The following is a 13,818-nucleotide window of genomic DNA, read 5'->3' as shown; positions in this document are numbered from 1 at the left end:
GTGTAATGTACAGATTAGGGTTGCACAATATTGAAAAGAATTGGCATTGCAATATTTTTTTTGTTTTGTGATGTAATAAATAAATATTGTATAATCATATAAAATGATATTATCAGTGTTTCAGCAGTCTTATACCTAATTTGCTTCTGTGTGATTCCAAAATACCTCTAAACCACAAAAGAATATGGACTCTGCAACACCTTGAAATGAGCTCTGTAGTATCTGGCACTGGGCATTGGTACCATGTGGAGTCTGGCACCAAGATGTTGGTATCTGGTACCAGTAAGTTGTGAAGTGGACCCACCACAGATTGTACTCATTGCAACACAACTCTAAGATGCTTGGTCACTCAAATTCTTGACATCATTATCCTTATCCCCAGTTAACTGCGAACACTTATTTATTTCCCATTATTCCCACTAATAATGCCCCTGTTTAGGTGCAGCAACCCAGCTCCGATACATCAGCTAACAGACGCCAGCCAGTACATCTTTTGTAGTGATGTGGGAAGAGAGTGCCATCTTAATTAAATCTGCAATCCTTGCATTTTAGTGCCAATGTCTTAGTCTGCTGGACCACTCTAAGCCTAAGCAATGTACTTTTATTGCTCCAAGGTCCAACTACAGTGTTTAGACCTTTATTCCATAAGTATTTAATATTTTCATTGATGTTTAGAATGCAGTTATACCAGAATTTTCTTGATATGACGTTGAATGGAATTTTCCTCAGTGCTGTCTGAGAGAAAGTGTCTGCTAAGGTGTTACAACTAATCAGGAAAGGTGTCTGCTTATGCAGAACTAAGCAGCAGTCACAAAACCCTGTAGCTCTCCTCTGCAGCCTCTAATCACTCAAACATTATCACTGCAGTTCAGATAGAGCTTCTGTAATTATGTTATTGGAGATGAGGAAAAATGTTTCATCATTGCATTTTAGAAGCATTTGTAAGTTTGATAGAAGAGGAGAGGGGTTTTAGTGAGTCAAAGTTTGAGCAGGTGGACAGGTGGGTGGAGTCCTCTCTGTTGGTTTAATATTTTCCTGAAGTCAAGTCAAGAGACTTTTATTGTCATTACATCTGAGTACAGGTAAACAGTGTAACGAAATTACGTTCCTCTGGAACCATGGTGAAACATGTAACAACAAACAATAGACAACATAAAGTGCACAAAAAAGTGTAATGAAAGTGCAACATAAAACTATAACACTATAATAAATACAACAGACAAGACAGTTTAACAGACAGGACAGTGCAGTACCAATTGTAACACCTGCTCGCACTACACCTTTAAGATCCGCCTCTCCTGAGTATTGAGGCTGACTCCTCCTCTCCCACACACCGGTGGGAGATTACTCATTCACAAGACTATATAAACTGGACTCATGCTCTGCCTAGTTGCGAGATATTGCCACATTGTGTCTTATCGAGCGTTATTGAATGTTACTGTTTCCCTGGTTTCTGATCTACTGCTTCCCCTTGACTACGATTCTAGCCTAGCGTGTCTTTTCTGGTCTTTTGAACCTTGCCTGTCTGACTACGATTTTTGCCTTCTGTTTTGGACTAATAAACCTGTCTGCATTTGCATCCAAACTCCTGGTTGGTTTCTTACAGAATATCTCGCCACCAATGGATGCAGCAGGGAACCGGGACCTTAATGAGGTTGTGGCAGAACAATCACGAGCAGTAGAACTCGTACAACAACAACTCAATCAACTGGGTACCGCGTTTAACTCACTGACTGAGCGTCTGGAGGCTCTGTTTAGCAACCAGCCTGCTAATCCCGTCCAGCAGGTGGTTAACCCACCAGCACAACCTCCTCCTGTACCAGAACCCCAGCCACCTGTATTAACTCCTCTCAAGGTCGCCCTCCCGGAGAAATACCACGGAGACCCAGAGGTATGTGAGGGATTTTTATTGCAATGCGATATTTACTTCGCCCAACAACCCCCGCCTGGTCCCAACGATAACGCTAAAATAATGTTTGTCACTTCACTACTCTCTGGTAAAGCCCTAAAGTGGGCTACAGCGCTCTGGTCTCAAAACCCCGCGATGAATGAGAGTTATGAACTGTTTGCCAGTACTTTCCGGACTGTTTTTGGCAGCCCAAAGGGGGGTAGAGAAGTTGGGGAACAACTACTGGAGCTCCGACAAGGCCGTAACACAGTAGCGGACTATGCCCTTACCTTCCGCACGTTAGCCGCGCAAAGCGGTTGGAATGAGGCTTCTCTCATCACGGCGTTCCGAAGAGGGTTGTCCGAAGTAATCCAGACTGAGTTAGCTTGCCGGGATGATGCGTTGTCTTTGAATGACCTTATCAAGATGGCCACCCGTCTGGATGTGTTACTGCAAAGCCGGCGTCATACGTCACGCGCCCAGCGTGGTCACGCATTGCCACAGATAGTTTCAGCCGAAGAGGGTGAACCTATGCAACTGGGACACACGCGGCTCAGTCAAGCAGAGCGCCAGCGCCGCATAGAGGGCGGTTTGTGTCTTTACTGCGGAAACGGGGGTCATATGAGAAGTGGCTGTCCTAATCGACCACTTTCAAGGCCAGGCAACACCACCCAGCGCACGAGTTCCGATTCGTGCGCTGACGCAGTGAGTATGCCTGATCCTCTCATCTCAATAAAGATGTTAACTGTACCTGTAACTGTACACTACCTTAATCAGATCTTTTCCTTTGCAGCCCTCGTGGACTCCGGAGCGGCAGGCAACTTCATCGAGAAAGCCGTGGCCGAGAAACTGAAGATTCCAGCCATAAAATTAGATACTCCATTAAGGATTCAAGCCATCAATTATCAACCCATTGGAGAGGGCACAGTAACGCACATCACTGAACCCGTAACTATAACCATTGGATCTGTTCACAGTGAACAGATTTCTTTCCATGTCCTCCGAGTGTCCTCTCACCCCATTGTTTTGGGTCTACCCTGGCTCCTTAAACATAACCCTAAAATCTCCTGGGAAGATAGAGACATTGTTCAGTGGTCCAGCAATTGTTTTGAAAACTGTATTAAACTGACCTTGGCATCTACCTCCATTGAAAGCCCCTTAGAACCCAGTCTCACTGACATTCCGGATGTCTATTTAGACCTATTAGAGGTTTTTAGTAAAAGAAGAGCCTCTGAATTGCCACCTCATCGACCCTGGGATTGTTCCATTGAACTGGAAGAAGGAAAAATCCCTCCCCGAGCTCGCATTTATCCTCTTTCAGTCAAGGAAACACAGGCAATGGAGGATTACATCCAGGAAGCCCTGAACCAGGGTTTCATTAGACCCTCTACTTCTCCTGCCTCCGCAAGTATGTTTTTTGTGGAAAAAAAAGATGGTGGTTTAAGACCGTGTGTGGATTATCGTGGTTTGAATGAAATCACAAAAAAGTTCCGTTATCCACTGCCTTTGGTACCTGCTGCTTTAGAACAGCTTAGGGGAGCCCGTTATTTCACAAAATTGGACCTTCGCAGTGCATATAATTTGATTAGAATTAAAGAAGGTGATGAATGGAAGACTGCTTTTTCAACTAACTCTGGCCATTATGAATACCTGGTGATGAGCTATGGATTGGTAAATGCTCCCTCTGTCTTCCAGTCATTCATCAATGAAGTTCTGAGAGACATGCTGGGTAAATATGTCATTGCATTTTTAGATGATATTCTTATCTATTCTGCGTCTCTTCCTGAACACGTTCAACAGGTGAGGCAAGTACTGCAAAGACTCCTACAGAACAGACTGTACGTCAAAGCAGAGAAATGCCAGTTCCACCAGACCCACATCTCATTCCTGGGTTATCTGATCAATCGTGAGGGGGTCCACATGGATGAAAAGAAAGTGGAGGCTGTAACTGGATGGAAGCAACCTGTGAGTAGAAAAGATTTGCAACGTTTTCTTGGATTTGCCAACTTCTACAGAAGGTTCATCCGAAACTTTAGTTTGGTGGCAGCTCCACTCACTACTATGCTTAGAGGGGAACACAAGAAGTTAGTGTGGAATCTGGCAGCTGAACAGGCATTCGATAAGCTTAAGACACTTTTTACATCAGCCCCTATGCTGAAACATCCCGACCCTTCTCTGCCCTTCATCGTGGAGGTGGACGCATCTGACTCTGGGGTAGGAGCGGTCCTGTCACAACGTCAAGGTAATCCTGCTAAACTGTTCCCATGTGCATATTTTTCTAAAAAACTGTCTCCCACAGAATGCAACTATGATGTAGGCAACCGTGAATTGCTGGCTATTAAATTAGCTTTGGAAGAATGGAGACACTGGCTGGAGGGAGCGCATCACCCATTCGTCGTCCTCACTGACCACCGGAACCTGGAGTATCTGCGTACAGCCAAACGTCTTAATTCCAGACAAGCGAGGTGGGCTCTCTTCTTTTCACGTTTCTGCTTCACCATCACTTATCGACCAGGCTCCAAGAATGGTAAAGCAGATGCCTTATCCAGGCTTTTTGAAAAAGAAAAGACTCAGTCAGATCCTCAAACCATCCTCAATCCCTCCTGTATCCTTGCCCCTATCCAGTGGGATATAGAGGAGGACATAAGACAGGCTTCTCGGTCAGAACCCACTCCTCATAATTGTCCAGCTAATCGTGTGTTTGTTCCCGAATCATGCAGGGACAGGTTGATAAGATGGGCCCACACCTCTCTGGCTACGGGTCATCCAGGCACAGCCCGCACCTATCATCTGCTGGGAGAACGGTATTGGTGGCCTCGGATGGAGCCGGAAGTACACGCATACATTCAGTCCTGTTCCCTGTGTGCTCGTACCAAGTCTCCCAGATCACTGCCAGCAGGTAAATTAGAGCCTTTACCCATACCTCTCAGACCCTGGTCCCATCTGTCCATAGACTTCCTCACCGACTTACCTCCATCACAAACATTCACCACTATTCTTGTAGTTATAGACAGGTTTTCTAAGGCCTGTAAATTGGTGCCTTTCACCACTATACCCACGGCATTCCAGACTGCAGAGGCTTTGTTCACTCACGTTTTCAGGAATTTTGGGATACCGGAGGACATTGTATCCGATCGGGGACCTCAGTTCACTTCTTCAGTTTGGAAAGCTTTTATGGATAAGTTGGGGATTACTGTCAGTCTCACGTCAGGCCATCACCCCGAAGCTAATGGACAAGTGGAAAGGCTCAATCAGGAAATAGGTCGTCTGCTGCGCCATTACTGTCATGACCAACAGGGGGAGTGGTCCCGCTTTCTGCCGTGGGCTGAATACTCTCAGAACTCTCTACGTAGCTCATCTACAGGTTTAACTCCATTCCAGTGTGTCCTAGGTTACCAACCACCATTGTTCCCTTGGAATGCAGAGAGGACAGACGCTCCTGCTGTAGACGACTGGTTCACACACAGTGAGAGGGCTTGGGAACAGACACACGCACGTCTGGGTTTGGCTGTCAGACGACAAAAAGCACAGGCAGATCGACATAGAGGTAAAACCCCTTTATTTAACCCAGGTGACAGAGTTTGGCTTTCCACAAGGGACCTCAAGTTGCGCCTGCCCTGTCGTAAACTCAGTCCACGGTTTGTTGGACCCTTCAGAATACTGCAAAGAATTAACAATGTGACTTATAAATTGCTTTTGCCCCGTAACTACAGAGTCTCACCCAGTTTTCATGTGTCTCTCCTCAGGCCGGTTATTCCTGGTCCACTGGATGATGCCTCCCCTCTCTCATCACCACCTCCAGCTCTGGACATCGACGGCAGTCCTGCCTACAAAGTCAACACCATTGTGGATTCACGTCGGAGACGGGGGCACATCCAGTATCTAGTGGACTGGGAGGGGTACGGTCCCGAGGAGAGGAGCTGGGTGTCTACATCGGACATACTGGATCCCTCTCTCATTACGGATTTCCACTCCCGCAGGCCGGAACGTCCTGCACCCAGACCTCGGGGCCGACCCCCCGGCCGGACTCTTGGCGCTCCTGGAGTAGCGCGTAGGGAAGGGGGTTCTGTAACACCTGCTCGCACTACACCTTTAAGATCCGCCTCTCCTGAGTATTGAGGCTGACTCCTCCTCTCCCACACACCGGTGGGAGATTACTCATTCACAAGACTATATAAACTGGACTCATGCTCTGCCTAGTTGCGAGATATTGCCACATTGTGTCTTATCGAGCGTTATTGAATGTTACTGTTTCCCTGGTTTCTGATCTACTGCTTCCCCTTGACTACGATTCTAGCCTAGCGTGTCTTTTCTGGTCTTTTGAACCTTGCCTGTCTGACTACGATTTTTGCCTTCTGTTTTGGACTAATAAACCTGTCTGCATTTGCATCCAAACTCCTGGTTGGTTTCTTACACCAATAATACCAATAATAATAATAATAAAACAGTACAATCAAATGTACATGGTGAGAATAAGGTGCAGAGATATGTAAAATACTGTAACATATACTGTAGAACATACATGATTACAGCAGCTGAGGTAGAGAGTTTATAGTTTTATAGAATGAAGCAGCAAATATTGCTCATAGGGATAAGGGAAGACATTTCAGTCTTTGTGTGCTAAGAGAGAGTGTGTGTGTGTGATAGGTTAGATTGAGTACAGTCTCTGTGTGTGTGAAGAATGGTAGGAAGGGTCAGTTCAGTTCTGTGTGAGTGTGTTGTCTCAGCTCTGTCTCTGTGAGTTGAGGAGTCTGACTGCCTGGTGGATGAAGCTGTTGCAGAGTCTGGTAGTGGAGGCTCAGATGCTTCTGTATCTTCTGCCGGATGGCATCAGAGTCCATTTGAGGGATGGGTGGGGTCATCCACGATGCTGGTGGCTTTGCGGATGCAGCATGTGGTGTTGATTTCCTAACTATCCAATCCGGGTCTTGCAATCCGAGATGTTACAGTTCCCAAACCAGGTGAGCAGGTGCTCAAGATGCTCTCTACAGTCCCTCTGTAGACATTCAGACATCCCACCCTGCAAAAACTCATTGGTCGACTAAGCGTCCAATTTGTGTCTATTTCTCACTCCCTTTCTATGCTATTAAAGATCATTTCCAGGATATTGTATATAATTTGCAGGCTTCAAGGTGGGACCTCTAAACAAGTTTTTTTAGGGAAACATCCAAACAGACAATGAAGCAAGCAATTAAATAACATTTAAAAAGTGCTTAGTACAGCTAATCAGTGGATTTCACTTAGCTAGCATGATAGCTATTGTCCTATTCACCTCAGAACACTCTCAAATCTTTTTGACTGAAATTCCACTTATAATCGTTTAAACAAGAATGCAGACTGAATGCATTTCATAAAGGTGGGTTCTGAAGGTTTGGTCTCAGAATGATGGTACAGGATGTTCTCCCAATCTGAAATCTGAACTATCTTTATGATTTTATAAAAGAGAAGCCAGTGAGTTTTAAGGTTTGAAGAAATGTTATTGTTTGACTGGAGTATATAGTGTATGGGCTAACTCATTATTTCAGGTCCTCAGTATGTAATGTAATAATTAAATAGTGAACAATAGCAATTATTATGTTTGTAAAATATGAAAATCTTGAGTAGGTAATTTTGTTGTTGGAGAGTTGAAGGAATATTGTTGCATGACATTTTACATCAGATGATGATGAGGTTCGAGCAAAGAGTTTTGGGGAGAAAAGGCTTGAGCAGGTTATGGGTTTAGGGTGTGTATAAATGTGAATTCACTCTCTTTCTCTCTCTGTATGCTTTCTCTGTCTGTCTCTTTCACTGTCACTGTCTGTCACTCTCGCGGTTTCTCCCTGCACATTCCTATCCTTGTCTCTGTGCCACTCTCATTTTTTCATAGTCTTATTTAATTCATCCAAAAAGTTTTGGTGCCTGACTCTGCACATAGCCATTTCTGGGCTTTAATATTGGATAATGTCTCCAGAGACAGGCGAAGAATGTGGACTGTCAGTAATTAAGAGACCTTAGCTTTTACTGGCTGACCGTCCATGGCCTCTCCTCATGCTACTTCAGTGAAATTAAAAACAGCTTACTCAAAGTACAATAAATATTGATTGCTGGCCTCTGTTCATTGTCTTTTCAGAGGGATGCCAAGGGTCAGTATCTGTTCGATCTCATCTGCCACCATCTAAACCTGCTGGAGAAGGATTATTTTGGCATCAGATATGTGGACCCAGACAAGCAAAGGGTGAGTGTTTTTCCATGCACCATGCTGGGGGCATGTAGTTTTGCAAGTTGATATTGCTACAGAGTGGCTGCAATGAGGTCTGTGATGGCTTATTTACAGAGACTGCAGCAATAAACATGCATACAAATCAATGAAGTTCAGTTTGTACATACGTATATACATACACACACCGTCAATCAAGTATTTAGATTCTCTACACGACCAAATTGTTGACTCTTAGTTCAAGTGGTTTAACAAAAATATTGCATTGTCAACTGTCAATTTTTCCAGGTTCTCTATAGAAACCCTTTTATTGTAGGGTTTTTATTGCTGTACAGTTACTGACTGTAGCACATCTTTTTCCATGTTAAGATTGTGTTAAGCCCTATCCGGACGGAATTAGTATATATTTCACACTTCTACTTAGTGATAAAACTCTTGCATCCAGACTGTTATAAAAAAAAACAGGAGGACCAGTGAGTTTTTCGGCTTTCTCGGTCACATGACATCTCGTTTAGTATCTCCTCCATTTCCAATCGCTGTTGTTTTTATGTGGATCTCTGTGGAAACGAGAGCGCCCAAAGTGTAATTATGGTGCGTGGCAGTGGACAAATAGCTATTTTATTAAACACAAGGTGGCAGCCTGTAATTTTCTTAGAGAACGTCTGAGAAAACATGTTCATGGTCGTTTCGGACAGGAATAAAGTCACAGAGGACCCCATAAAAGAGAAAACTACCCCAGAACCCCCTGAGAAACTAATCCCATCTGGATAGGGCTTCTGGATAGCCATCCTGTTGTCTGGAATATTTGGGAGAATAACTTTTAGTAGCCCTCAACCAAGCAGTGACAAACGAGAGTGCACAACAAATTCACCAGTGTTAGATAAAGACTGTTAAACACTACATTTATGCAGTCAAAATGTTAATGTAAAAATGTTTTAACAACAATGGTTTGCAAATCTGCTGTGTTTATAATACACTCATAACCAGCACTGCCCACATTACTATGTTACTACATTGTCAGTCTACCTGCATTTAACAGCCATTGTTGTAGGGTTCTAGCACCAATGTAGCAGTAGTCTAAATACTATTTAGGTTGATTGCATTTATTCTACTTACTTACTCTACTTACTTACTCCAGCTTGTTATTAGAGCACAGTTTCATAGCCTGCATATGTATGGGGTTGCATTAGTGCCAATTGCATGTGCAGCATTGTTTCAACGTGTAACACTTATCTTGACTTTCTGTTGTGGTTTGAGGGGCCTTTGCTTTGGTTTAAAACCTGATGATGATTTCAAGACAATATTTATTTTGTTGGGAAAGAGAATTGATTCAAGAGCAAATACTTTGTTATCTTTTCTATCTATCTAAGTATACATTTTGGTTATTTTATACTTCAGTAATAATTTTTCAGATGACTTTTACTCTTCTACTCCTTACATTTTCACACAATTATCTGTACTTTTTACTTCTTACTTTTTAAAAAATACCAATCCAGATAAATTGTGACATCCTGAATGTCACACTCCAGCAACAACATAGCAGATGTATGTAGACTAGTATGAAGATGATCGGTGCCGAGGCTTAAGACAACTCAAGCCAAATGTCCAACTAAGCTTCTTTAATATATCTACATTGTATTAAATGCATAATTTTCAGTGGGCACATATGCAACTGAAACAGGGACCCCAGTGCATCCCAAATTTATCAACATTAATATTTTAATATAACATTATAATCATAATGGCTTTAGAAAGTAGTGCTCTATAGGCCCCTGTGGCACGGCCTAAGCTTTTATCCTTAATGGCATTTTTCCCCCTTACATTACTTTTATTTTTATACTTTAAGCAGTTTTGAATCCAGTACTTTTACTTGAGTATTGTTTGAGTTGATATTTTAACTCATTTTAAAATTATATTATCTATACTTCTACCTAAGTAATGAATGATAATACTTTTGACACCTTTGTTCAAAAGGCAATTTATGCTTTATTTATGCTTCACATAGTTCTTTTTCATTGTCTTTTGCTTTTTGTTTTATAACATGACATATACATTCACCTCTAAGACAGCCCTGCCAGAACACTGTCACACACATAGACACACAGATACACTGTCATGCCCTTTTTTGTGCTGACCCCTCTTGGGACCACCACACATTGAGTGACATAAATAATAATGAGGGCAACTGAGGGATGTAAGTCCTGCCGTAGACTAGATGCTGCAGACCTCAAAAGACAGTGCATTGCATTCACCCTGACTGCTAAACCTCCACAACTCCCACTGGATTTCTGCTTGTTGGCAAAATATGCTTTAGAGCTAAACAGCCTCGCAGAAATTTGATAGCAGAGAGGGGGAAAGTATTGATGGCCACAACCTTTAGGTCACAACAATTCGAAACTTAATCTAGACAGAGAGCTCTAAGCTATTTCTGGAGCTGTATCTGTGCCTGTACGGCTGGTGTGTAGAAATGTACAGCTTTGTGTGATGTGGCAGCACAGCTCTGCTGATGCAGCTTATCTTCTGTAACGCATGATGGCACTGACAGAGGCTCAGCATGGTGTCGAAGATGTGCTAATGTTTTCCTCCAGAGGGAGAGAATGGAGATGATTGCTATAGATGTGGTCTATACCCTCAGTCTATACCCACACACATAACACAAGCATGCATACACACATACATACATCAGTATTGGTAAGCTCCACGCTAGCTGTCTGCCACGGGAATCATAAAAATATAGGAATAATGAAATATAGATGTCTGGGTATGTGTTTTCTGTACATTTTCAGGATTTGTTTTTTCCTGGCATTGTAAAAAAAAAAACAGTATTATCCCATTATGTCAGAAACAGAAAAATGGTAAATTTGTTAGGTTTATACATAAGATTGTCTTCATTTTACTTACATACAGTATATATTTATTTATGTATACACACAGCTCTGAAAAAATAAGAGACCATTTCAGTTTCTAAATCAGTTTCTCTGATTTTGCTGTTTTCTAAATAAAAATATTGTAATTTAGAGCATCTATTTGCAGAAAATGAAAAATGTCTAAAATAATAAAAAAGATGCAAAGGTTTTAGACCTTAAATAATGCAAAGATAACAAGTTCATATTCAAGTTTTAAGAGTTTATAAATCAATATTTGGTGGTACAACACTGTTTTTTAATCACAGTTTTCATGCATCTTGGCATGTTCTCCTCCACCAGTCTTACACACTGCTTTTGAATAAGTTTATACCACTCCTGGTGCAAAAATTTAAGCAGTTCAGCTTGGTTTGATGGCTTGCGCTTATCCATCTTCCTCTTGATTATATTTCATAGGTTTTCAATTTGGTAAAATCAAAGAAACATTTTTAAGTGGTCTCTTATTTTTTTCCAGAGCTGTATATAAACTCACAGCTAAACCTGATTACACATCTATGCAATTGCTAGGCTGTTGCTGTGTGGTTGCTATAGTATTCCATGTGGTTCCCATGACATTGCAAGCTGGTTACTATAATGTTGCTAAGTGGTCGCTAGGTGGTTACTGTGGTATCCTGCAGATTGCTGCATTTTTAAATGTATTTTTACACTCAAATATTCACACAAATTCTGCAAAATAAAATATGATGCTTGATATGAGTTTACTTAGTTTCCTACCTTCTCACAAGCTGGTTGTTTTCCATCTGAAATATACAGGCTGTAGGACAGTAACAAGATTTTACATTTAAATAAAATACTATTTTATTAAAATTTTACAGAAACCTCTGAAAAATGTATTCTGACCAAATTTTTCATTTTGTGGCATTACTCGGTGATTAGGATATTTATTTTCAATGATTTTGCATTTTCTGAAAATTAAAACTTAAAAACTCTATTTGTTGTATTTCAGCACTGGTTGGAGTTCACCAAGTCAATCTCCAAGCAGATGAAATGTGAGTATTCTTAGTTCATTCCTCTTTACACAGCACTAATTGCCATGATATATCATCAGCTCAATGAAGACTTGAAGTCATTTCATTGCATAACTATCCTTTTTTATATCAAACGTCCAGTATTTTATATAGATTTTTAACTGGTATTTGTTATGTTATCCCCTTATAGTTCTGCAGATTACGTCCATATTCCAGAAGAATCGTTTACTTTGCGATACAAGCATCACATTTTGTCTGAATAATGACTTAAACCTACATTTTCAGAAAAGCACATGAAAGCCACCTGAAAATCTTCAAAATGTTTTCTAGATATCGTTGCTATTACAACTCCATATTGTTAGGTCTGATATTGCTATGCCTGGTTGTAAACAAGTTGGGTTTTTTTGGATGCATTTTTGTAAAACTTTGTTAATTTCTTGTTTTTTGTTTTTGTTTTGCATGGCTAATGTGCTTTTTGAAAAAAGTAGGTCTAGAAGATGATTTGTTCTGAATGTATTGCTTGTATCACAAAGTGAATAATTCTTTTACTAATCTGCAGCAATATTATTTTTTTTTGTTAATAAGACTTGAGTTTTTTTAAATATTAAAGAACAATGTTTTGCACATTATTAACACTTGTTTAAAATATCATGTTGTATGCATTTATAAGAATTACCACTGAAACAATGTACTCTATTGTTTTGCTCTATAGCCCAGCCTCCATTTACCATGTGTCTGAGGGTCAAGTTTTACCCACCAGACCCTGCTGCTCTTAAAGAGGAAATCACCAGGTAAGAACTTAAACAAAAGTGTAACAAGGGCTGCATGAGATTGAAAAAGAAATTAGATTAGTTGGGAAAGGCAGTAGTATGTTTTTTAGAGTGTAGCCATGTGATGTTGGGATAGTGGTACCAAGGTTGTAGGTGAAATTGTGTAACGCCCTATGTAGTTAGCTTGGAGGAGTGTGAGTCTGAAACACCAGAATTCACTTCTGAGCATTCTGGAGGTGTTGTGGGTCTAATTCAGTGAAACATTGATAAAGGGAGGTGCCTACCTGATGGATGATAAGTGTATTTGTGATGGGAATGGGTATTTTGTGTCAAATATTGCTGATCTGATCAACAACGGCCACAGCAACTTAGCTGTTAGGTAGAGGAGGTTACTATAGTGTTGTGTAGTTAAAGATAAGTGAGTGAGTGGGAGAGTAGAGTACAGGGGAAAGGAATGGGCCCCATGTGTAACCCCAGATTTTGGGTGCAGGATTTTTCATTTTCCTATATTATGTTACTAATATTCCACCATATTATTGTCATTGTTTTGCTAAGAATTATTTGGTCGTCCATTAAAATGTCTGTCCAGAAGTGTTCCTGTAGTGGGTCTTTTCATTTGGTAGACGGGTTAGGAAGGTTACTGATGTGCTGTGCAGCAACAGAGACTAGTAATAGTGAACTTTAAAATAGCACTTATATGGCAGGTGTACGTGATGAATATGTCAATAAGTGTAGGTTCAAGGCAGGTGCATGGACTGTAAACTCGTAACTGGTTTAAATATTTCAGAAGCCAGTATTGGCTCAGTATAGAGCCAATAATGCAGATCATCGTGCAGTGTATTGTTTTGCTCTCACACACACTGTTTAGTTTCTGCTTATGATGAGAATAGTTTATTCTAGAAACTAGTCTATGCTTGCAGTGCTTGTGATGAATAAAAGATGATCCTCCTTCGTTTCAATTCTGAATGAAAGCCTGCTCAAATCCCAGTTCAATCTGGTCGGGCGTTGTGTTTGGCACTGGAGAAGACTTCCTCTCTTTCTACCTTCTCCATCGCTGTCCATCCCCTTTTCC

The 13,818-nt window shown here is 41.3% G+C and overlaps 1 protein-coding gene across 4 annotated transcripts in view; it reads left to right on the top strand.

The window, feature by feature from the left end:
• Positions 1-13,818, top strand: part of LOC103044356 (FERM domain-containing protein 5) — a 147,049-nt gene that overhangs the window by 98,836 nt on the left and 34,395 nt on the right. For all 4 annotated transcript variants that reach the window (XM_022679777.2, XM_007235680.4, XM_015602011.3 and 1 more), the window contains exons 2-4: positions 7,998-8,102; positions 11,955-11,997; positions 12,689-12,767. In XM_022679777.2, the coding sequence (XP_022535498.1) occupies positions 7,998-8,102; positions 11,955-11,997; positions 12,689-12,767 (227 nt within the window). The remainder of the gene's footprint in view (positions 1-7,997; positions 8,103-11,954; positions 11,998-12,688; positions 12,768-13,818) is intronic.

This window comes from Astyanax mexicanus, chromosome 9, assembly GCF_023375975.1.
Source record: "Astyanax mexicanus isolate ESR-SI-001 chromosome 9, AstMex3_surface, whole genome shotgun sequence".
NCBI classification, from domain to species: Eukaryota; Metazoa; Chordata; class Actinopteri; order Characiformes; family Acestrorhamphidae; genus Astyanax; species Astyanax mexicanus.
The sequence above is the reverse complement of the archived record's forward strand: the minus strand, read 5'-3'. Positions and strand labels throughout refer to the sequence as shown.